This window comes from Aythya fuligula, chromosome 1 (genome assembly GCF_009819795.1).
Source record: "Aythya fuligula isolate bAytFul2 chromosome 1, bAytFul2.pri, whole genome shotgun sequence".
Classification (NCBI taxonomy): Eukaryota; Metazoa; Chordata; class Aves; order Anseriformes; family Anatidae; genus Aythya; species Aythya fuligula.
Window position 1 is genome coordinate 29,361,458 of NC_045559.1, and position 25,580 is coordinate 29,387,037.

Consider the following 25,580-nt stretch of genomic DNA (forward strand, 5'->3'; position numbering starts at 1 on the left):
AGGATAATGCAATTAGTATCAAATGGAGCACGATGCTTGATGACCTGCTGACATAGTAGATCAGCTTTTGACAGAGTATCATGTGGAAATATACTCCCTATTAAATTTCTCATTGCTGCTCTTTGCCAAATCCTCATAAGCAGGTCACAAGTCCCATTATTACAAGGATTTCTCTCACAGTAGCCAAGCTATGGTTAATTCAGCCTGACTTCATCTGCAGAGTGGACTCCTGCAGTTAATTGTGGGCATTTTTCCTGAAAGGCTATCTAAGCAAAAAGCAGAAGTTGTGAAGGAAAAAAGAAAAAAAAGTTAGAGTTTGCAGCCATGTCCAGTTGTTCTAGTGCTGCTTTTTTTTTTTTTTGTTTTAGCAAATTATGTTAAAACATTCTTCTTCAAGAGCCAATCAGCTAATTCATCCCACTTTAATTATTACCTTCTGTGCCTTGACAATAATGGAAAAAACATTTATATAGTATGTGGCAATATTTTACAAAAGTAGTTAAAAATAATTCCAAATTCAAGACTTATATTGGCCTCTGTAGATATCTTCTAAATTGTTTTTATTTTTCTTTGAATTTATGTTGAACTGATTCTCTATTCTTTTTTTTTTTTTTTTGATTTCTCAACAGAACAAGCTAAATTAGAATGTAAGAATTCAAAGCTATAAACAGTTTGTCTTTTCTATCTGTTGTTAAAAGTAGCAGTAGAAGTTCATTTAGCTTCCAGAAATTATTTTGCTGCTGATCTTAGCAAAGATCAGCTTGATCTCTTATTTCTTAATCCACAAGACATTTGATGTTTCTTTTACTAAAGATGTGTGTTACAAGTATATGATTTTAAGAGTATACATTTTGTTGTTATTGGTCTTCCCTTTATCTCACTGCTAATATTTTATTTGCTGTCCTGTGTTTTTTTTTTTTTCTTAATCTATTCTAGATTCTTATAAAGTAGATGAAACAATATTTTAAAGAATTTTATCTTTAATCATTTCATATTGAGATGGTTAGAGTAAGGTGAAGTTTGGCTTCCATTGTAGTCAATGAGGAGAAAGATTCTCCTCCAAAAGGTGATTCATTCCACTTTAATTGTCTGTTATCTTCTGTGCCCTGACAATAACAGATTTAACTCCTCTGGAAGGCTTGGCCTCTTGACCATAGTAGAGGTTAAATGCAAGAAAGTATCAAGCTGTTCAGAAATATCAAGAACGAGATTTTCTCAGCAGGTGCTTGAAGTGGCATTTAGGAAAATGTAAAAAGCAATGTGCTTCTTCTCATTTTTAGGTGATTGAAAAAAGTAGACAAAAACTTAGGATTCTTCAGAATCACAAGATAGTTTCCTCTCTAAATTAAATAAATTATGTCTATCTAGTTACCCATATGGCAATCTGAGAATGATTTTCAAACATTTTATTACATTTTGTAGTTTTTTATGTCTTTCTCTGTTGTCTTTTTCAGCAGAAATGTCATGTTTTATTTCTAATCAGAGTAGAATATGTGAGCAGCTATGATAATGATGAAATTTGTTTAAATTTGTTTCCTGCACTACAGCATAATGGTTAACAAAACTGAACATTTTACTGTTGTTGACTTAAGCGTAAAAGACCAGATATTCTCATAGATTGTAATGCCTTCCTATTTGATAGACAGAAATTGGTGTGTATGCTTTCAAAAGCAAATGTTAAAGTATAGAGTTTTTCAACCCTTTGGAAAAGGTGAAGATAAGGTGAAATGGCCAGTTAAAACAGCAAGTAATTAATTGAGTCTCTCTGTTAACAGGAAGAAGGTCAAGTGCACATAACTGTTGTGATTACACAGTCTGCATTACAAGTGGTTAAGTCATTTAATCTCAACGTGGTTAGACTGGAAGGCTATTAAGTGCGATTTTACTTCAAAATACTAGCTATACTTGTGAGTTACTATCTATTAAAATTTTCAGGGTGAATTGTCATACACTTTTGCAGTCTACCGATTATTTTTACTCTAATGCAACATTTTAATTATTTTCCAGGTTTTCATTTGCTTTATTTTTTGTTTTTCTTGCCTCACTTTAGCTAACACTGAAATCTTTAAAAGTTAATTTACTGTTTTACGGAGACACGTTTGATTTTTTATTTCTCTCTTTTGACTTGACTTTGTCCTGTAAGCGGTTCTGAAAGTTTTTCAGATACGTAGTTTTGATTGCTGGATTCAAAAAGACCTGCTTAATTTTGTCACATGGCAACTGTAGATCTAGTTTCCACAGGGGAAAAGTCCAAAGTTATCTACTAAGAACCAGCTTATTTGTGATAACTTTTCAACATTGCTGTTGAAATGAAGAAAACCTTCTGCTACTGATGTCTCATTTGAAAATGAGGCTGCAGCTATACAGCATGCTGTAGATAGGCCAGGGAAAACTCAATTTCACTGAAAGTGTGCAGATCATAGAATTGTAGAATCATTCAGGCTGGAAAAGACCTCTACGGTCATCTAGTCCAACTTTTAACTTAGTACTGACAATTCCACCATTAAACCATGCTGCTAAGCACCATATCTACAAATTTACTGAAGACCTCCAGGGATGGTGACTCAACCACTTCCCTGGGCAGCTGATTCCAATGATGAACAACCCTTTCAGTAAAGAAGTTTGTCCTAATAATCCAACTAAAACAACCTGGTGCAACTTGAGGCCATTTTCCCTCATTTTATCACTTGGTGTTTGGGAGAAGAGCCCAATTCCCACCTCATTACAACTTCCTTAAACGTAATTGTAAAGTACAATAAGGTCTCCAATGAGCCTTTTCTTCTCCAACCTAAACAACCCCAGCTCCCTCAGCCACTCTTCATAAGATTTGCTCTCTAGACCTTTCACCAGTTTTGTTGCCCTTTGGACATGTTCCAGCACCTTGATATCCTTCTTGTACTCAGGGGCCCAACACAGTATTCAAGGTGTGGCCTTACCAGAGCCAAAAAACAGGGTACAATCACTTCCCTAGTCCTTCTGACTACGCTATTTCTGATTCTTATTCTTTTCCTCCTGACTCCTAATTTATCTTAGAGATCTCTGCTAAATAGCATCTGGTACCAGGAAATGCATTATGGATGGATATTTACCATGAAATCTACTTTTTTTCCTGTGTAGGTTCCTTTAAAGTTACTCTTTAAGGTCAAAAGGTGCAAACATTGCTGGCAGGCAAGCATGGACTCAAACATGTTTTTTATAGTGTGGAATACTATTTGGAAAATGCCTCTTCGGCAGCTGAAGGGAAAGAAAGACAAAGGGGAAATGCAAATAATTTCAAAATTTGCAATACATTTTCAGTATTTAAAGCAAACAAAGAAGGGCCTTAAGAAAGTCTTATCTGAACAAAATGATCACAAGGCTTATTCTTACTCTATCAGTAGAAACTAAAATATGGTTAAGGTTAGTCAATTCAGAAATAGGATTTGTCAAGCAAACCTGGATGCTCTTACCAATAAAATTACAAAATGATTAGGTAAAGGCAATTTTGGTGATAGCAATAATATAGAATACATGTTTTCATTAAGAATATTTTTTACTACCGCATAATATCCTGATGTAGAAGCTTGCCTGTTATGTAATAAATGTAGGCCATAGTAGACATTGTAAATTGGTTTAGTTCAACTGTGAAGATGCCTTTCTATCAGATGGCTTTGTGATCCAAAGTCAAGTACCATTTTTTTTTGTCAGTTATCTTCATAATCATTGGTTAAGCCTGCAAAGAACATAGGGATAGACAGGGCAGTAAATAAAGCTTCCCAGTTGTTATAGCATGTCCTGAATCACCTGGTTACTATCCCAATAGATACAGAATTCTGTTAGAATAGAATAGAATTAGCTTTACAGAATGTGAAGTACAAGTAGTAATCAAAACTTACTGGTTGACTATTTTAGCAAGCAGTTTACTCAGAGAAGAGCTTAGATGTTACTTTTTGTATCCTTTCAACATCAGCTCCTACTATGAAAAACATGAGCTTATTGCCTGAATATATGAAATTAATGGAAAATAAAATAAAAAGAGTTTTTGCATTAAGCCAACATGATAATGCTAGATTACTCTCCTAAATTCATTATTTAGTAGTAAACCCAGCTGAATCTTCTCATGTTTATGTGCCATGAAGAAATTGTAAAAGTTGGAGACAGTTTGAAGTCTGGTCATGAAAATGATACTGGAATTCGAAAACTAACTGTATGCTAAGGAGTTTAAGGAGCTGATGTATCCAAGAGAAATCTAAGAAAATTGTTGTGCCTAAATCTTTCTGCATGAAGATGAAACAAAACATTGAGGGTTTTTCTGCCTCAGAGGAGAAGGCATGAAATTGAAATTGAAGTTGGATAAATTCTATTTTGAATGCAGATGCGATTTCCTAATAGCAAGGATAATTAAACTTTGAAGTAATTTATCTGGATGATAGACTCATTGTCATTCAGAATGTTTGAGATGATACTATAACCTTCTATATAATGCTTTATGGTAGAATTAGGTACTGTTCAAGAAGACAAGCAAAAAGGGATCCATAGGCATTAATTAAGATGACCAGTATGATCTCTTTTGGCATGCAGAACCTGCATATTGTTGTTTTTCAGGGTATCAGAATAATGATTCTTCATATATTTAATGGAACCAAAGGCTCTGCATAGTTACAAGTACAAAATAGCATATGTTGGAAGGCACCACAGTTGATCATTTAGGCCTACCAACCACTCAAAGCAAGGTCTGCTATGAAGTTAGGTCAGACTTCTCAGAGCCTTGTCCAGTCAAGCTCTGAGCATCTTTGAGTTTCTCAGCCTATCTGTGAAGCCTGTACTGCTGCTTAACCACATGCAGTGTGATTTTTTTATTATTATTATTTATTTTTATTTTTTCTGGTGTCCATCTGGATTTTCCCTTGCTGCAACTCATGCTGTTTCCTTTCCTCTTTCTGCTGTGCACTTCTCAGAAAAGTCTGACTCTTTTCTTTCTAATCACCAATCGGATAGTTGAGAGCAGCAATTAAACCTTTTTCTTCATCTCTCATCTGCACAAACTCAGTTCCATAAGCCACTGCTGTTACATTACTCTTCTTTTATCATTTTTTTGGTGGCCCTTCACTATATCCAGTTTGTAAATATCTGCTCTGGTGGGTCCATACGGAGCACAGATACTGTCCCTGATTACTGGAAGCATCTAATGCAGCAATTGTACGTAATAGAATATGGCAGCAGAAATGACAGCAAAAAAAAAAAGAAATAAGTGCGGTCATTTTTTTTCCCCCGTTAGTATATTGTGCTATTTTCCACAGTGTAAAAATTGTCTTAGAATCTGTGATATTATTAGTTAAATATTATGTTTCTTGTTATATTCAGTATCTGCTGGAACTACAAAGATATAAAATATTAACAGAAGAGGTAAAAAAAAAATAAGAAGTTTAAGTCAAAGTATTAACTGTGATCTTTCTCTGCATAAAGAATTATGGAATTAAAACAAAATTTATGGATTGGGAAAAAGTGAATTGAATGTATTAAAAATGTTTTGATTTAGAAAATATGTGCATATATTAGGTAAATTTGTATTCTTATACAACTTTTATAAATAGATCTGCTGGTTCTGTTTTATCCTAGCTATAGTACTAGGAGTGATGTAAGAATGGATATTGCTACATATTTCTCAGGAGCTTAAGCGTCAGCTACTATGTTGACAATGGGAAGCTCCTTCACTGACCAAGGGCACAGATCTTGTTTTGATGACAAACAACTTTATCTAGTGTATGATTCAGCCAAGTAGAACACCCTGTTTGTCTTATTAAGCAAAGCTAGCAAATAAAGATGAGATAGCTACTACCTCTGTTTTTACTCTTCCTCCAAGCATGTTTTAAAAATAAATCCACCAAAATTGTACTTTGAATTGTACCCAATTCTGTAGGTATATTAGTGCCATTTATTTTGGGCTCCAACTACATTTTATTTACTGCTCTGGCTATTTTCCGGGTCCCCAGAAGGCTCAAGAAGGAGATAAACAACTAATTTTTCATCCTGCAGCACTTTTGGAAATGCCCAGAAGTGTAAACTGTAACCGTATTGGAATTTTCAAATTAGACAGGAATGAATTTTGGGAAATGAAGAGGTCATTGAATGGATGGCTTTGAATCACAGCTTTAGATTAAGATCTCAAATGTTCCCCCTTCATCCCATTTTCTGGAATTGAAACCTTATTACCTAGCATTAATGACGTAAATCAAAGCGGAAATGATGTTTGTGAAGGAGATGGCCTCCATTATTTTAGTCTTTTCATGCTATAACAAAACAGTGTTCATTGTTTCAGTCACTTCCATATAAATGGTAATCAAATCACATAAATCTCAATTTGAAGTAAACTGAATAATCTGAAGGCAAACTTCTATCTGCTGCCTAAACATCTTCCTTTGATCTCATAGAAAAATAAAACCGCGTGCTATCAGTGCTATGTATATATATGCATGTAAATAGATTCATTTAAGCACAACACAAACTTCAGGCACCTTTCACTTCAACTTTTTAATAAATACCTTTCAATGACCTGTTTTGTAAAATGCTCACAGTATCAAAATTCGAAGAATTTTCAAAAGTGAGCACAAAAACTGAACAGGTGGAGTAAGATAATGGATAGGTAAAATTAAACTTCTAGATCATCAAAGTATTTAATTCAAGCTGTTTAAAACATATTAGCTGCTTTTTTCACGATAAGTTCACAGTATAACATCTTTTCCTAGGACATGCACCTAGAAACTTTGAGTGCTCACTCAAGGAAGAAAGTAATGAAGTAGTATTTATTTAGTTAAATTTTGCAGCTATTCAAGTCAAATTTTTGTCTTCTGATTATAGCTATTGTGCTAATATGAGTTGAAAAGTATAATTGCTTTTGGCGTGTCTGCTGTGTGTCTGAGCATCAAATGTTGTGTTTGAACATTATTTGGAATCAGTGGATTCCATTTTTATGTATTACAGAGACAGCATGCTTGGCAGGGAATTATATCATATAGTATTTGGGTACACATGTTAATATATCCCTGTGGGGAGTAGAAATAAATTAACTGTTTTCCTTCACTTATTTTTCTGGGATCTTAGGGTATAGCCCAAAGAGTGCTTCCTCTAGAAAAGCCTGTAGAAACTTCAGTTCTAAGCTCTTTAACATGACTTACTGTGGGCACTTTTGAGAAGAATATAGTTAGACAATATAGTTAGACAAATCAAAGGGTTAAGTAACACATAGAAAAAGTGGAATTGCTATGTTAATTTAATTATAGATCAAATTTTAATTAGCTAACGGAGCAGTTATATAAAATTGTACTAAGCAATATCCATTAGAGTAAGTAAATAATCCAAATGATGGAAGGAGAAAAGTTCTGAAGTAATACTGTGACTGAAGCACTCAGATAGTCAATCAGGAAAGCAAGCCTTCAGAGAGTCATCAGCCTTCCTCCAGTTGCTTTTCCAGGTAAATGTGTTCTGTAGTACTGCTGTCCTCTGTTGTATGTTCCCCAGGACAAGAATGAACATAGAAGAATGCATGCTTGTATAAACTGATGTATGTGTACTTGTTCATGTGCGTATGTATGTATATATTTAAGTTTTTTTTTTATAGGAGTGTATGTTTAAATAAAAACATAATCAATGTTTCAGTTTTAGTGGGGTAGAGGTAATAACTCTAAAAGGTTGTCAGTACTTTCCTGAAATAGTGCAAGGCCTTACTTTCTAACAGAGAAGCAACTGTTATACCCCTCCTCAATAAACTACCTCTTCTTATAAACTTGTCAATTATCAGTTTATTTCAGACTGTGATTTTGGGGATGTACCACTTTAAAAACCTAGCTGTAGCTGTCTCACCAGTCTTCCTTTTCTCAATATTTTCTTTCCATGATGATATGCAGTATCTTTAGCTCTGAAATTATTTTATTTATTTATTTATTTATTCAGTAATAAGGAAATTGAGCTCTTTATAGCTCTACTTCTAAAGCATATCTTTTAACTTTTGAATCTAATGTGTGTGTAAGCAGGAGAAGGTTCCTATGTATTCTCTGTATTCTTTTTTTTTTTTTTTTTCATCAGTATCAGTTGGAGAGATAAAAGTGCCAGAATACTGTGTAGGCTGGAGATTAGAATATTGTATCTTAAAGTACTTGCTGATGATGTATAAGAAATTTGAATCTGCCCTAATTGCTGGGGTGATCCACCTTCTTTTCTACTTAACCTAACTCGCTTATTTCCTTTTCAAAAAAGTTGCCCAACATGACAGGCTTTAATCCAAAGTTAATGATGTCCTGATGGCAAAGGCATTTGTTTTTCTTCTTTTACTGTACTAGAATTGCTCATTAATTTTTAATGAAAGCTGTGTGTAGATGATGGCTCTACAGCTGAAAGAGTAAGGAAAACATACAGGTTTAGGATATGCATCTAGGTTTAGGAGAAGGTTAAGACTACTGCTAGAGATTAATTACGTCAGTTTGCCTATACTGAATTGCTAAGGCTGCATCTGAAGAACTGAATACAAATAGATACCACATGTCTAATGTTCCCTTGGTATTTATTTTTTACCTTAAAGCTCTGAATCTGGATTTTGATGTCATGATTCATGACTTTGTGAATGAGGCTGGGATTTCTGCATTGCACTGTGCATAAACTTACTTTTAGGAACAAATTAAAAATTGTTGCTAAGGCAGAGTGAAATGTCCCATCAACAAATGGTGCTTCAGACAGAGAAGATGTTCCTTTGTTCCATTATTTGTAGCCAGCCATCAGGTGATCTGTAGGTGAAGTTTAAAGAATTGTTTTGACAGATAAAAATTTAAAATATTTATCTGTCTTGGATGCTACAGAAATCATTGCTTTCTTTTTGTATTACAGTGTTTGTTCTCCTGAGGTGCTTGAAAAAAAAAAATAGTTCGGCTTAAATAGAAGTTGTTAACAATGAATTATCATCAAACTTGAGAGACACAGTGCTAGACTTGCCTGTTCTACTTTTCTTCACAAAAAAAAAAAAAAAAAAGGAAAAGTGATTATAAGTGGAGTAGAATTCAATATGTATTTAGCAAGTGGATTTATTTTTCAGAGATGTTTTTCCTAGTGCATTCCCAATGTGTTGCTACCTGCTACTTAAGCATTAGTATGTAATGTACTTGAGATTTTCATAATCATCCTGACTGTTTCTATTTGCTCTATTGTCCCTAATTCACACATGGTTTTATGTAAACGAGAAAGTATATTTACTAGGGAAAATACAGACTTAACATTTTTAGAGAATGATTTAGAAAATGGTCAAGACATGCCCAAACTGACTCCTCTGTGAAACATAAGATTTGGATCTGGCTGTTAAGTGTAGGGATGGTTGTTATTAATTCATATTAATGATATTTATATCTTCTGAATGCCATCTTCAGGAGAAAAATATTAATTGTGTGTTAGAAATCTCATCTGTTCCCACACAATGTTGTTTGAAATGAACTTGCCTGAATGTGACCTTTTATGTAAGGAGAATGAAAAAACAGTGTAATTTAGGAGCAATACAAAGAAGTAGATCAACAGTTTCTTTCATTTTTTCATCTATTTCCTTCTGTTTTGAACAAACCTAATTTTCAAAGATTATTTTTTCTTATCTCATGCAGATATTAGTGAGAGAGGAGTACTAAACAATTACTGGTTGTTTCTTTCTTTCCCCACTTTTTTGTTTACTTTTATCTATAGCTGAATATGGTGAAATTTCAAAGACAGATATTGCCGTTGTCTGCATGTTATTGTGATTTCCATAATCAATGAAATCCCACTGTTAAACTAAGCACCTTTCAGGAAGGCATCAATATCCATCATTTCAGAACTAATCTCTGTCACCTCCTGTTTATTTAATGTGGCTCCTGAACAAAGCATTCTGATCTCCTGTTGAAAATCCTTGATTGTGAGCCTGTTGTGAGCCTGCCACCATTTCTTTGCCATTTTCATTACTTTGAATCAAAATGTTAATATAAAGTTTATGTTAAATTCTGGCTTCAAATATTATAAATATTCATGAGTTACAATAACTATCTACAAGGAATTCCTTGAAGTTTTTTTGATAAATTATGTGTTTTGGCTAAGTATGTCATCAGTAGCAGAAAAGTACCCATACTTTAGAACAAATACTCAGAGAGATGTTCCTCAAAGGTGTGGGGTGTGTTTTGGTGTTTTTTTGTTTGTTTGTTTGTTTCAGAATGAAGGCAAAATAAGGGAGATGTTAGTACTTTCACTACAATATATACACTAATTAAGTGTATATATTGTAGTATATACACTAATTAAGTGTATATATTGTAGTGTAAATAGTGTAATATATACACTAATTAAGTGTAAATGCTAATATGGGACATTTCAAAGAACCTTTGAAAGTAAAGTGTTAGGACAGAATTTTGAAAGAGTGAACCTTAAATTTGTTTTCATTCAGTCTTTATCAAATGCACAATTCGTCACAAACACTATGTATTATTTCCATTAGTTAAATTTTTACAGGAAAATGCTAAATCTGAGTCTAAGTGTATAAATGATAATTAGCAAAGAAATATTTTTTGCAAGTATTTTAAATGTAGAATAGCATGTAATAATAAAACATTCTTATTTAGGCTGCCCTCTAATTTAGAATGAGAGAAGGCCAATGCCTGAGTGTGCACTGAAACCCACTAGGAAACAGCATGAGAAAGTGGTGTGGATCCTCCAGATATTTGAATCATATAAACATCTAAAACCTGATTAATTCTGCCCCAAACTAAAACGTAAAAATATTACAAAAATGTGTATTCTCAGCCTGAGATGAAAGAGAAGAGTAAACTGGAATATAGAGCTCTTTCGGTAAAATTCATACTAAATAAAATCTTACTGTAAATTTTTCACAAAAATTACTTGAAAGTTCCGGTGCTGACTAGGGAATCAAAGTATGGTCCTTATTCATATTCACTGTTCCACACTGCTTTGTGAAAATAGAGTTTTCAGGTTTGCTAAACTGTAAAGTGAAAGTATCAGATCTTTTGAAATTCAAAATTATGCTCCTTTAATTTGATTTCATTACATTGAAATATAAGTATATTGAAAATATATTGACACAAAAGTAAAACTTTTGAAACATTTCGAATACTTTTTGAATTCAAATTGAAAAAAAAAATAAATCTTTTTAATTCACTTCAAACAATTTTTCTTTTTAGCTTTTGGAAGTGAAAGTGAACTGCAAATACCTGTAGTCTTGAAGTCACTACAAGCAAGTTTTTTAAACTTGACTTTGCTTTTTAAGAAAATGTAGTCTTAGTCTACTACCTCTTGAGCAGAGGTGAGCTGAAATTTACGTTGTAAAGATGGCATGGCCAATGTTTTCAGGCACAAAACCTGTAATGTACAGGTTTGTTTTTGCATTGCTAGCAGGCTGTACTTGGAGTCTAATACAAAGAACCCAAGCATCTGCAGAAAATTAAAAAATTCACTGCCTTTTTTGATACAGCAAAAAAATATATATATATATTAAAAAAAAAAAAAAAAAAAAACATAAAAACGCTCTACTAAGTTTACATAGTTAAATAATTAAAAGTTAAAAATGAAAGAGAATGAGGTAAAGTATGTAGGAAAGAAAGTCCTTGGTGCACATGGGTCTACATTAGTCTATCATTAAACTGAAATAGAATAACACTTTTAGTAGTCCAATCTCTTAATATACATTCAGAAAGCTGGACTATTCAGACTGGGCATGCAACTTCAACTTCGTTTTTTGTAATACTATATAATGCATGATCCACTCAATATGATATATTCATATATTTCATAACTTGAAGTGAAAGCTTGGTATTATGTTAAGAATCCTTTATAATTGGAGAAAATTTTACTTGTCTTTTTAAACCCTCCACAATTCCCTAAGCAAGGTTTAACTAAATTAGTGATAAATATCAATATAACATAGGGATTTTTTTTTCCCCAAAGTGAATGAATAACATTTATGTTTAAACACAATATGATGCTACAGTTCCACAGAGAATTAGGGTTTTAACATATGAATCTGTTTGCAAAGGTATCCTCTTTATCAATAGTGGGACATTTTATTTCTAATGCCGTGAAGTATATTTTTCATGATAAAAGGTATGTTGATTATTGTAGTGTTCGTATGCAGGTCATTTTTCAGCATCTGCTCTTCAATGATGGTTTGCAATGAGAATGATTACAGTAGTTTCACTTCAGGATGGAACATCATGATTGATGCTATATCAAGGAGAACTTGGAATCTCCTAATGACTTTAATAGTGTCTATTTCTTTGTGGAATTTCTTTTCATTTTCTTAAAACAACGGGAACATTACTGATTGTATAACCTTATCCCCTGTCTCAGGTCTCCTAGAAACCCTGAACAGAAGATCATTAAACGAGTGATTGCTCTTGAAGGAGACATTATCAAGTAAGTATTTTAAGCCTTAGTCTCTGAGTCTTTATAGGAATAGTGCAGCTTTTCAGTGGATTTTAAATCAGTATCCTAGACAACGAGAACTTTCTAGTATTTTCTTTCTATCTGTCCTTAACAGGGTGTCAGTGTTGTACCTGGCTCCTTTTTAATGAGAGGAGAAATGCTACACAAAGCTACTCACTCTCTCATGAAAGGTACATGTGTGCAAATAATGCTTGTTTCTTAGAATATCACATACACAGGCAGGTAATCATACATCTTTTTTTTTATTAAATAAGATTATAGGGCTCTGATTTTTTAGTTAGAGAGTCCAGCTGCTGTTTCATACTATGACTGGCAAATTAAGATCAGATATTCTGAGTGTTTTTTTTTTTGTTGTTTTTTTTTTTTTTTTTTTTTTTTGGGTAGAGGTGGGTCCTTTTTTTATTTTTCTTCCTTTATTTTTGAGACAAAGAACCCTCACAGATGACTGCTTTTCCTGCAGTCTGTAGGAATCTGTGGGGAATATGGTGGGACTGGTTTGGAGTAAATTATTCTATCAGAAAAAGAATTGTAGAAAGAGTAGACTCTTGAGTACCCCAGGACTTAGTTTACTCTGACAGATAGCCCTTCCTGCTGGGGCAGATTGGAAATAAATTACTAGTAGATGTAAAACAAAAGTTTTTGTGGAAACAGTATCATTTTGATGAAAACACTTATTTGAAAGGGTTTCTTTTTCCCAGGTATAGAACAGAATAGAGCATAGAGCTGGGATGGTAAATCCCTAGTTTCCCACACTAAGATATGAATGACCCTGGGAGCTCTTAGACAATATGGGACTGAGACTCAATTCATTTGGATAATGATTCTGGTGTAGTGAATATTTAAGAAGTACTTGGCAGCTGCAATTCAAATCAAGAATTTGAGTGTGGTCTCAATGAGCCCTAGTTAATGGCAGCACTGACGGGCTATTTACCACTGTGGGGTATGTCTGTGCTTTTTTTTTTTTTTTTTTCTTTTTTTTTCCTTTTGCAGTCCATATCGCTTTTGTTTTACTAATAAATTCCCAAACATCTCAGTTTGAGAAAGAAATTCTGATATTTCTGTCGAAGCAAAAGGCTGAAATAATAAATGCTAAGAAAAGATTTTAATGTTCAAAAACTATGGTTATCTTAAGCTAAGAATAGCTATCACTTTAAAGAAAATGTAGTAACAGCGTATGTTACCAAGTCAAAACCTATATCTGAGTAAACCTATATCCTAAATAAAGTACTCATTCCTTGATATCGTTGATATTACTGCTGAATGGTAAGACTGATATTCATAATTCAGTATTCCTCATTAAATTCTGTAGCAATGTCAGAAAAAGACTGCAATAGAAAATAATTTCAAGTGTTACTTTTCAATATTCTATATTATGAACATTATTTATCTGTATTTTTGAAATGCAATGGAATTTTTGATAATATGAAAGATGTTTAATAACATTAAATGTTCAAATTGTAGGAAATTAATTATGCTGTACATTCAAATGCCTTAAAACTTTGAACTATTTGTTAACTTCTGTGGGTGTTCTTGGCCAAGTGGACAAAGGTGTTGGAGCATAATAGCTGTGAGAGTGTGTGAAGAATACTGACAAGCCTGTAGGTTAGTATATCACATGTGGGTATAGAAGACTGACTGATGATTCTCATTTGCCTTTGTAAAAATAGGTTAGGTTAATTTATTGTTAGAAACATTAATGCCAGTAATTCAAATGTACTTTTTTTTTCTTTTTTTTTTTTTCTTTTTCTATTTGATCACATGGAAATTGTCTTAGAGTCTTTTGCTTAATCTGTAGAAACTTGTTTTTAGACAAAGCATACGTTACTGGGCCATTACAACTTCTAAGTTTATTTTTCATGCCATTGTCCCTTAATTGAGTGTATGTGTAGACAATGTAAATAATACTTTTTGTAGGACTAGGTAAAGCAAAAGCTTAGATAATAAAACAACAAACTGGCAAAATTTTTCTAAAATAAATATTATTTTTGTAGTGAAACCACAAGCAGGCATCTGACTAGGATATTTCTTACTAAAACAGATGACTGGTTATGCTAAGAAACAAACTTTTTGACTAGGATTTTGATAGGATTTTGATTCCTATTTGATATATCTGAAGACAGTCTTTAATACAAACCCAAAAGTGTTGCTGTTGATGATGAAGATTTTATGTCTATATATTATATATATTAAATTAATCCAGATCAACATAAAAATGATTCTCTTAATAAAATTGAGAGTTTCTGAATGTGTGCATAGAAGTGTGCAAAGTAGACCTGAAAGTATTAAAATAAGACTCTTATCTATTGTTCTGACTCCTTTTTAGTATGGGTGAAAAGTGATGCGGAACTGATATATGCTGCTAGAGGAACATTTGAAAATCCTTGCTCTTAATGTCTGAGGTGGAATATATATGCCTATACACTAAACAAACAAACAACAAACAAACAAACAAACAACACAAATCAACATGTAGTTAGGCCTCTTGCTGCTCCAGTGATCAATCAGAATTTCTTCTTGCCAAGAAAACATCCTCTCCCACTGCAGAGGGGTTATTTCATTTCCCACATACAGAAAAGTGAGAATCATGAATCACATATAGTGGGGTTCATGTACTTATGAAGCTACTTGCAGGTATAGCAGTTTTGCAGAGAGGTGGTGGTTATATAAAGAATTGTGCCATGTTGGACATCTTATGTGGAAGGTCAGTGAAATGTATGAAGTCTGTCTGTTCCTCTGCAAATTTTGATTGATGTCAACTGACAGATTTAATAAATGCATGCTTTCAGTGGTGAGACACTTTCTTCATTGTGAAGAAAGCTATGCAAATAATTGTGAGTTGAAAGGTATTTTCATGTAGTGCTCCACTAGATGGGTGATAGATGGATGATATGGTCTGTGGGTCTGTAGTTATGCTATCATAGATGAATGAATCTATGTATTTAATCTCTTTGGTGCCTGGTATGGGATAATTTGTTACAAGAATACTGTGTTGTCTTATTAATTAAAATAAGTTAGTTTTCATTTACTATCTGTTAGTAACTGAAAGTAATGAGAGACCCTATAGATAGAGCCATTATTATCAAAGGGCAGGTTCCATGTACTTTGTACTTGTGTTCAGGAGTTTTAAGTCCACAGTAGAAAAATCCTTTTCAGTCCTTCATTTCTAAAAGGATTAAATAAGAGGAAAAAAAATAGCTACCTTTTGAAAATAAAAATGGCTACATTCTAGTTTTTGAAAATATATATAGATGAGACATCTATAGTGGGTCCATTTTGACCTTTCATTTTGCATTATTCAGGTAGTCAGAAATTATGAACAACATACTACTTCACTTTTTGAAATATGCTTTGATGGGTGGAAAAATGGTACAAACTTGCTGAATAAAAATCCTGGAATTTCAGTTCTCTGATATTGTTTCTAATCTAGCTGAAAGTCCAGATGAAATGAGTTGTGTCATGTAAATCCCTAGAAGATTGTAATACACTTCACAAATGTATAACTCATAATTTAATTTGGATAATGTAACTTCCTCCTGAAAGGAATTTAAAGAATAGAAAATCACCATTTAGCCCTTGAGATGTCAGCTTGTATATAGATAATATACAGTGTAGATCCCATAAATCAGGTTTTGTTTTGTCTTCCTTGGATTCACAAGAGAATTAGCTTTAAGTAGGAAATCATTACAATGATTCCTGAAAACTATTAAATTATAATTCTTCCAAGGTAGGACTTCTTTTAAAAGTCAATATAATTTAATTTGTTAAAAATAAATGTTGGTATTATAAAACACTTTATATATTTTGAAATTAAACATATTAAAAGTCATTTATCTTATATGCACTAATGCAAATTCAAACACAGATGGCTGAGTCATGGTGTGTTTCAGTAACACAAATAAATGAAGGTTTACAAGAAGTAAAACAATATTAAAATTTGGATTAAACGAGTAACATGTAAAATTAAGTCCATTCAGCAACTTGCTGAACTAATTTTTCTTCTGTCTATCACAGTTGCCCAGGTCTGCAAGAGCTTGCTGTGCTGATTCTCATTCTTACGTGTCATTGTTTGTTTCTTAACACCATAGCTGATTTAGGAATTACTGGTGAGCCAGTAGAAAATGCAATTTTAAAAACTTTTGTCCAAGGATATTGTTAAGCTATGAGGAGACAATGTTTTAGTACTGAATGGTTCAGCAAAACAATGTTGCATTTAAGTGTGGCATCTTGCAAAACTGCTCTGAAGAAGTGAATAAGGAGATATTTACTTCCTTTTTCTCACATTATGACAGTGCAGAAATATATCATTGTATTCCTGTTCTGTAGTTCTAAAACAAGCATCAGTAACTTTTCAAATTTTACTATGAGGTGCATCATTAAATTGCAGAAACCATTGCCACAGAATATTGGGAAAGAAAAAAAATATATAAATAAGTTTGAAATAGGAGTAGAAATTTCATAGGAATAAAGCCCATCTACAGCTATTAAATGCAGTGATCACAGTATAAATTCATGTACTCCTGTTGTCATGCAGAATGTTATATTTCTTCCAGGCAAAATCCCATACTGCATTAGGATATGACCAAAACCTGGTTATTCTGTCCACTTGTTGGAGTACCCTTTCAGATTCAAGCAAACCCCTTGCCCTATCACTACATGCTGTTGTAAAAAATCCTTCTCCAGCTTTCTTGTAGGTCCCTTTAAGGTACTGGAAGGCTGCTGTAAGATCTGTCCCAAGTATTCTCTTCTCAAGATGGAACAATTCAAACTCCCTCAGCCTGTCTTCATAGAAGAGGCGCTCCAGCTCTGTGATCATCTTTATGGCCCTCCACTGGACTTCTTATGTTGTTGGCCCCGGAACTGAATTAATTACTGCAGGTGTAAGAGAGCAGAGTAGAGGGGGAGAATCACCTCCCTTGACCTTCTGGCCACACTTCTTTTGATGCAGCCCAGAATATGGTTGGCTTTCTGGGTTGCAAGCATGCTTCGCCAATTCATGTTGAGTTTCTCATCAACAAACAGCCCAGGTCCTTCTCCTCAGAGTTGCTCTCAATCCATTCTCCATCCATCCTGAATTTGTGCTTGGTTTTGCCCCAACCGAGATGCAGGACCTTGCAACCTGGTTTCGCTGAACTTCATGAGGTCCATCTCTCGAGCCTCTCCAGGTCCCTCTTGATGGCATCCCTTCCCTCCAGTGTGTTGACTGCACCACACAGCTTGGTGTTATTGGCAAACTTGCTGAGGGTGCACTCAGTACTACTGTCCATGTCACTGATAAAGATGTTAAACAGGACCAGTCCCAATACAGACCACTGAGGAATACCACTTGTCGAAGGTCTCCACTTGGACATAGACCACAGCTCTTTTGAGTGTGACCATCCAGCCAATTCCTTACCCACCAAGTAGTTCATCTGTCAAATCCATGTCTCTCCAATTTAGAGGGAAGGATGTCATGCAGAAAAGTGTCAAATGCTTTGCAGAAGTCCAGGTAGCTGATGTCAGTTCTTCTTCCCTTATCAACCACTGCTGTAAGGCCACAGAAGGCCACCAAATTTGTCAGACGCAATTTGCCCTTATTGAGGCCATGTTGACTGTCACCTTTAATAGACTAGCAATCACAGCTGATAATGATATATAGGCTTTATTTATGGCTATTCCCTTCCTCCTCAAAGTCCATTGTCTCTGTTGGGCTTGTCAGCACAGAATGTGGGGATCCACATTGACAAGGGTGCTGATGGTATCAACAGAAATGAGAGTAGTCAACTCAACAGGTTCACAGCACTGTCCTTGGAGACTACAAATTTTGGAACATCCTTCCTTTGGAGTGAGTAATTGTAGTCTTCATATTGTTCTGTCTTTGCAGTTCATGTATCTAAAGGAAGTAGTAACAGTCAAGCTTCTCCTTAGATGAAAAGCTCTTAGACATCCAAAATGTTTTTATTATGTGTCTGTATGCACGGAATGCATATCTCGTGATATCTATGCAGTTTATTTTGCACTACTTATAGTTAGATACTGATGGGACTCTTTTAAGTCAATGAAAGCTCTTGTTATTTTCCAGCGATACTGCTCTGTCATGACTCTTCAGCATTGACTGTATCCTTGCAAATCTCTTAAATAGAGTTTCCATTGATTTTGATTCTGTTTCCATATGCAAAGTCCTTGCATGACTGGACCTCATTTCTTTAAATGCAATTGATGAGAATGAATATTGTTATAGTGACTTCAAGTTATAAAGGCAATACAACAAAACTGGAATGAAAATTTCCTATATCCATATTGAATTTCTGAGATTCTGTAGATCTTTAGCCCCAATAATGAAGTTCAGCAAAGCTACATTTCTAAAATTTGGCATTATTCAGAACCACTACAAAATAGGGAGAGACGTTTTTGCTTTGCATTAGATTTTTGTTTGTCTAATATTTAGGGAAGATCCATGAAGAGAAAAAAGGTTAAGAACATAAAGTTGAATTTCAGGAAGAAATATATAAATACACTGTCTTTTGTCTTCAGAGAAAAGAGTTATACATTTTTTCAAAAATGCATTAAATAAAGAGAAAAAAAAGAAAAAATAAAATGCCAAAAATAATAATTTGCAGTTTTCTGGACTGTCTGTTAACCCTTTGTCTCCCCTCCACAGCCATGGTATAAAGGTGATTATTAATATTATATTAATATTTACTCATTGTTCCATGTACTTAGGTCTTCATTCCTTAAATTATATCCATAATATTTATAATCAAGGTGGTGGAGTCACCTTCCCTGGGGGTGTTTAAGGAAAGGTAGGATGTGATACTTAGGGACATGGTTTAGTTGATAATAATGGTGGTAGGGAGAAGATTGGACTGGATGATCTTGGAGGTCTTTTCCAACCTTAATGATTCTATGATTCTATCTATAAAATAATATCTGTAACATTTTAAACATATTTTCCTCTTCAGAGTACAGACGGAAGCAGTAAGATTGCTAAAAGGTTGTGTTTATCATCAGTGCCATTTCTTTCATATTTCTGTGGTTGTATTTGTTTAAACTGAGTGAAGGCAAGGGAGTTTCCATGTAGCTGCTTTGTGACCTCTGGAACTCTTACATTCAAGGGAAGGAGGCAGTATAATATGAGTCTCCAAGACTGTACAGAATTTGAAGGATTGGCTTATAGAAAACAAAACAAAACAGAAACAACATATCCTATTACCTCTGAAGTGAGGCCATTAGATTTGGGCAACACTGAGACAATAAAAGAAATACCATCAACACTAGTTTTCACAGCTACTATTCAGACTAAAATCAAAAGTACTAAAAAGTTGTAATAAAATATAATAAAGTAAATAAGATATAATAAAATGTAAATAAAATGTGCAATTGTGATGAAATAAGTAGTCAGCAACTCTCTGTTAGTGTGCATCTGAAGCAAGACACAAATGACAGCTGAATCTACAGGAGGGAGAGTTTTTTTTTAATGGTTTCTCCTCCCTCTGCTCCCCCCCTCCTTTTTGGGGGGAGTTTAATTAGGGAAGAAGCACTCTAAAATGCAAAAATCAGCATCTCTTTTAAGATGGCATAGCTGTGAACACCACGTGTAACGAGTCTCAGTAGTGTTCAAAGACTATTTTAATCTGCCATAGTAATAAACAGTGGGAAAGTTTTTTAAATGCTCTGTAGACAACTTGGAGTAACACTTGTCTTTGCTTTCAGTAAATCCCTGTAGTTTTGCAGCCTATGGTTATTGTGAAGTATACTCCAGCATATGCATGAAATATTTCTTCAGACACTTATTGCCAGCATTAGCTGTAGCTGTGTGAAGTACCATTCTATCTTGCACTAATATATATTACATGTATATTAATAAGAGAAAAGAGACAATCAAGCACTTTATGTCTTTATCATTGAAAACTACAAGGATGGAGAACAGAAATATTGGAGAAGAGCTGGAAAAAAGTGCCTTTTAAATAGCTAAGTTTATCTGGAAAGTGCTTGCATCAGTGCCTGAGAACATGCAGCTTCAGCTGGTTCATTCCACCACTGGTCAGTTGTGAAGTTCTCTGCAGTGTAAATATTCAGCAGAGTTATGGTCACCAATTTACTTCTCCTATCAGGCTTCCATTTGCTGGACACTGAGCAGAAACCAGTGTAAGAAAGGGTACTGTTAGGCAGTACTAAATACTGTTAGGCAGGTCTTTATTTTCTAGGAAATTATCTTTTAGAATGCTGAGGCATTTTGATGGGTTTTAAATGCAAGCATTCTGAATAGGGCTGTGACAGGAGCACAAATACTATTTTAAGAAAAGTATCATTGTATCATAGACAGACAATAGACAATAGACACATAGTACATAGCCTTCCAATGTCCAGTTTGGGACAGGAAATACATCAATAACCTGGAGTGAGTTCAGCAGAAGGAACCCAAGCTGGCTAGGGGCTGCAGCACTTGCTAAGAGAAGATGAGACAGCAAGACATCATGGAGGCAAGGAGGCTTTGGGGTCACATAACATCAACACCCCAGTATTTATGGGGAGATTTGCAAGAAAATGGAATCAGGCTCTTCATAGTGACAGGAGGACTAGACTGCAGGCATAACTTGAAATAAAGAGAGATTCAGACCAGACAGAAGAAACTTTTTCCCCATGAAGGTGGCCAGGCAGTGGGGCAGTTGCCAGAGAATTTGTGGTCTCCATCACTGATGTTTAAGATCCAACCGGATAAAGCCCTGCTCTGAACCATCTGGTCTGACCTTATAGCCAACCCTAGTTTGGGTGGGACATCAGACTAGAGACCTTCTCAGGGCCCTTCCAATACGAACTATCCTACGATTTTATGACATCCAATACTAATTTTTAAATGTCTTATGTCACATTGAGAGGAACAATATATTTGTTATATGTTCTCTTATTTAAGAGAGGATGTATTTTGTAGGTTTTTTTTTTCCTTTAAAGAAATACATTTGATTTCTGTTTCACTGAAAGTTGATGTGCTGCCAAGATATCAGATGGTTAGAAAACACAAGTGTAATCATCTTAATGGGAAGCTCAATAGGTTGTCTTTATGAAGATTTTAAAAAAACTTAGCAGCAAGTGATTAAAATGCAGTAACATTTTAAAACATTTCATAGTTAATAAAATGCTTTCACATATTTTAATTCCAGCAAATTATTTTCTTTCTTTCTAAACTATGGATACAAATGCCATTGGTCGTCTGAAATCTGGCACTGGAATCCATACTTGGGCATCAGAATAAACAGTATTTAAGAAAAATAGTTTTTATCCCAAGCAATTTAGGACTTCATCTTCTCAACTTATAGATGTTTGCTTAGTATTTCCTGGAGCAATGTTAAAATCAAGGATAGTGTTGTGTTTGCAAATTGAAGGAAAATATGCTGAAACAAAAATGTCTACTCTGAATAACAAATAAATCTTACTGTTTATTATTTCATTTTACAGCAGCGCAAAAGCCTTCTTTCTATCTTATGTAAATATATTTAGGGTGGTAAACTCAGCCAGTGACATGGTAAAAGAGTTGTATCCATTTACCAATAATGGCTAGAACACTGTCCTGTGAAGTAGACTAGATATGGGGTTGTTTCATTACCTGTATGGTTAATGACTTTTTTTCTTTCTTGACGAAATTCCGTTGCTGCCTTTGGAGTAGAAATTAAGCAGACTTTCTCTTCTTTTCAAATCAATTAATGGTCAGGTAACTGCAAGTGACTGCTTTGGTGGTTTTAAAAGGTATTACTTTTCTTGTCTCCCATTTCTAAATGCACACACACTTCCCTGCCTTCTTCACTTCCACACAGCTGGAGATACTGCATCCTGAAGTGGTTCATATGAACTGACCAAATGCATGATACTACTCCAGTTTAATGAAGAAGATTAATTTCAATTTTTACTAGTGTAAGGAAACACCAGCAGTTGTAACACTTTTGATCGTGTGTATATATATATATATATATATGCATATATATATACACATATTATATAGCAATAGTTCACCGCCAAAGAATTCTTCCTAAGCATCCATGTTTCCCTTGTTTTCACTTGGGCTCCCTTTTGGAACTGCTGAAGGCAACTCAAGTGAAAAAAGTATACTTGACATTGTAATGAGCTAACAGGGATGTCATGTCTGCCTATCAATGCTAGCTGAAGCACAGTAACTTCTTTAAAAGCACTGACACCCCCAGTTGTGACCATATGAGCATACTCTCATAGGATCAATCTCAGTTGGTGTGAACCATCCTTGCTCTCTTAATGTTAAGAAACAGACCAATTTAGTCTAAATTAAAATCTGGTTAAAATGTATTTTATGCAGTATTTTTCTTATCTTACATGGTCTTTCCTGGGATGAGAACATATATAAAGAGTTCAAAGAAGTCACCTCTTCAAAGATTTATACTTGTTTGATACGCTTCATATTTTTCAATTGAGTGAATTAATCACAAAATTATACAAAATATGAGCTGATGATATTTTCTTTCTCTCTCTATCTTTCAAATTTAGAGTAAAGTTTAGTGTAAAGTTTCACATTTGTTTGCTTCTTTTCCTCATTTAGAGCCTGACAACGTTCTTTAGTGCCAATTTGTGTTTTACAGTACTGTTTGTCAGCCATGAACAATGACTGCCCTTGTAATTTGAAAATTTTGAAATTATTGTGGCTGTCATTATGTAAAGCTTACGAATATATATTGGCAGAAATATTAATTGTAAATTGTTCATTTGAAAAGATTGCCACCGTAGTGTTGTGCTGCGAACTGATCTTGAAATGAGGGTCTGACTAGGTTACAGTAGCAGAACTAATAAGGTTTTGGATTTGATCAAACCCAGTGGTTATGAGATTCAAATGAGAATAGGAGGGAAAATGACTATTATCTTTTTTCATGATTATAGAACTCACAGTTGTTGACATTCTACTTCTGTGAAGTAAATCGTGTGATAAAACTGTAGAGTATTTTGGGTATAATGGGTAGCAAGTCATTAAGCAGGGTCTCCAGCATCTGCGATTAGGGGAGACAAAAATATTTTCTGCTTTATTGTTGTTAGTTGGCAGTGATTGAACAAATGATTTCTGCTCACTGACCATTATGGCACAAGCTTTTTAATATTCAGCCATTATGATATGTCATGTATTTCCATAGCTTCAGGTGTATCTCAAGTCATATTTCTAATGAATAGGTTTCATTTTTGTACATATAGCAAAAATAAATTACCATTTAATATTTTATTATAGCATGAATGGGAGCAAGTGATACATACTGAAAAAGATTGTGATACAGGTTGCTATAATTGAAAACCAAAGCATAGTGCCATACTAGTAGAGGTAGGAGTCTAATAAGTGATGGACCTCCAAAAGAGATAGAACAGAATAATGGATGAGGAAATCAACAAACAGATTAGAAACTGGTACATACCTAAAAAAGAAAGGTGACCTTTAATGGATTTCAGGGGACTCATTTGCTGACTGGCTAAATTAATCATAGTTCTACTACTAGTGCAACTTTCTGTGCAAAAAGACCAAAATTGTCTACATGCAACATAATAGAAATGGATGGTATCTAATTAAAAGTAGTAGTGTGATTCAGAAATATTCTGTAGTATGTCTTGTCATATTTCCAATGTAGTATATGTAGATATGATCGTATTTAAAAGAAGGATTTAGATTTCTAGTAATAAAAGTCATTCTACTGTTTCTAAAGCTTATGCAGTAGTTAAAACTTTAATTAAACAGGTTTGCAAGAATGGGAAATAGAGACTAAGTTCATAAACCAGACAGATATGCTTTGTAAATGAAAAAGAAAACTAATTAAGCCAAGCATAGCAGCATAATATTAATTTTTAAAAACACTTCAAGCATATTTGTAGTAAATATTTCCTAATGAGTTATTCTACAGTTTAAGTTCAGCATTTATGCTACCAACACTCCATAGTCAGGTATAAAAATTGTATCCTTAGGCATTACGCTAATGTTTATTTCAGTACAAGTCGGGCTCTTTGAGCCCTATTTATGAAAACAAAACAGCAAAAATGACATATGGAATTTTTAGGTACCAGGATATTTTTCTTTCCTGTAAATTGGATTTGCCTAATGTTAATTGTAATTTCTTTTCAAAGAGACAGAGATTAATATGGAGGACATGATTGTCTCTGTTAAGAGCTCTCTCACTTAGGATAGAAGAGGGCTAAGTTATGTAATAATTATGGAAGACAATTAATAACTGCTGCATTTTCTTCTATATTGAGACAATATTCCACTACATGTTTTTACATTGTGAGATTTGGATAGTTAAGTTGATAGTACTATCTAGTGTTTGGATACGGTGTTTGTTTGTGCTTCTGTGTTTCCTTAAACTACTTGTAAAAAAAAATTAAACATTTTGAAGTGCAAGTATTTGAGAGAGGTGATAAACCTTCTGGGCTACTGTTTCTTTGGCTGAGTTGCTGTATTTCTTTAAAGAAAGCCTTCATTTCATGACAGATTACCAAGGGATCCCCAAATGATCCCTTATTCTTTTCTTCTTCGGGTGGGAAATATTGATGATGTTTGAAAAGGTTCAGATAGATTAGCTTCAGATATGTTCTTTTGGGATCTCTATTAAATAGAATCTGAGAATTTGGGTCAATTTTTGAAGTAATATCAAATGCCTAAGGACTTTTGAACCGTTTCCCTCTGTAACCTCAAATACTCTTTTTTTTTTTTTTTTTTTTTTTCTCTACAGAATAGTTGCTATTGAATTTTTAATAATTATTTTCCTTCTGTCTCATCCACTTAGACTTAAGTTGTTTTATTGTTATAATTAGTAACACCCTTAATCTTTTCTCAGTTATTCATGCTTGACATTATTCAAACCTGGGCAAAAGTAACATATATAGTATATATATATAATTCTTAAAGTCCATATTATTGTCTTTGTTGCATGAGGGCTGAGAAGGTATTTCTGAGCCATTTAAATAATAATTATCTACAAGTGTTATCTACTGAGCTCTATGTATTCCTGAGTTTAAATTTGTAATCCAAAAGCTACAAAGTAAGAGGTGAAAAAGGGAAAGGAGAAGAAAGGGTAACTTAAACATCATTCACAATGCATACCCTTAAGAAAACCAAAATCAGAGACATATCAATGTCTTGAAATTTGAAGGTACAAGGCCACGAGGACAAAAGC

General features: G+C 34.0%; 1 protein-coding gene across 3 annotated transcripts in view; it reads left to right on the forward strand.

Moving 5' to 3' along the window:
- IMMP2L (inner mitochondrial membrane peptidase subunit 2) overlaps nt 1-25,580 on the forward strand; it is a 454,134-nt gene that overhangs the window by 288,384 nt on the left and 140,170 nt on the right. For 2 of the 3 annotated variants that reach the window (XM_032192350.1, XM_032192370.1), the window contains exon 4: nt 12,340-12,405. The exons of the other annotated variant lie outside the window; for it this stretch is intronic. In XM_032192350.1, coding sequence (XP_032048241.1) covers nt 12,340-12,405 — 66 coding nt within the window. The remainder of the gene's footprint in view (nt 1-12,339; nt 12,406-25,580) is intronic. 3 annotated transcript variants of the gene reach the window in all.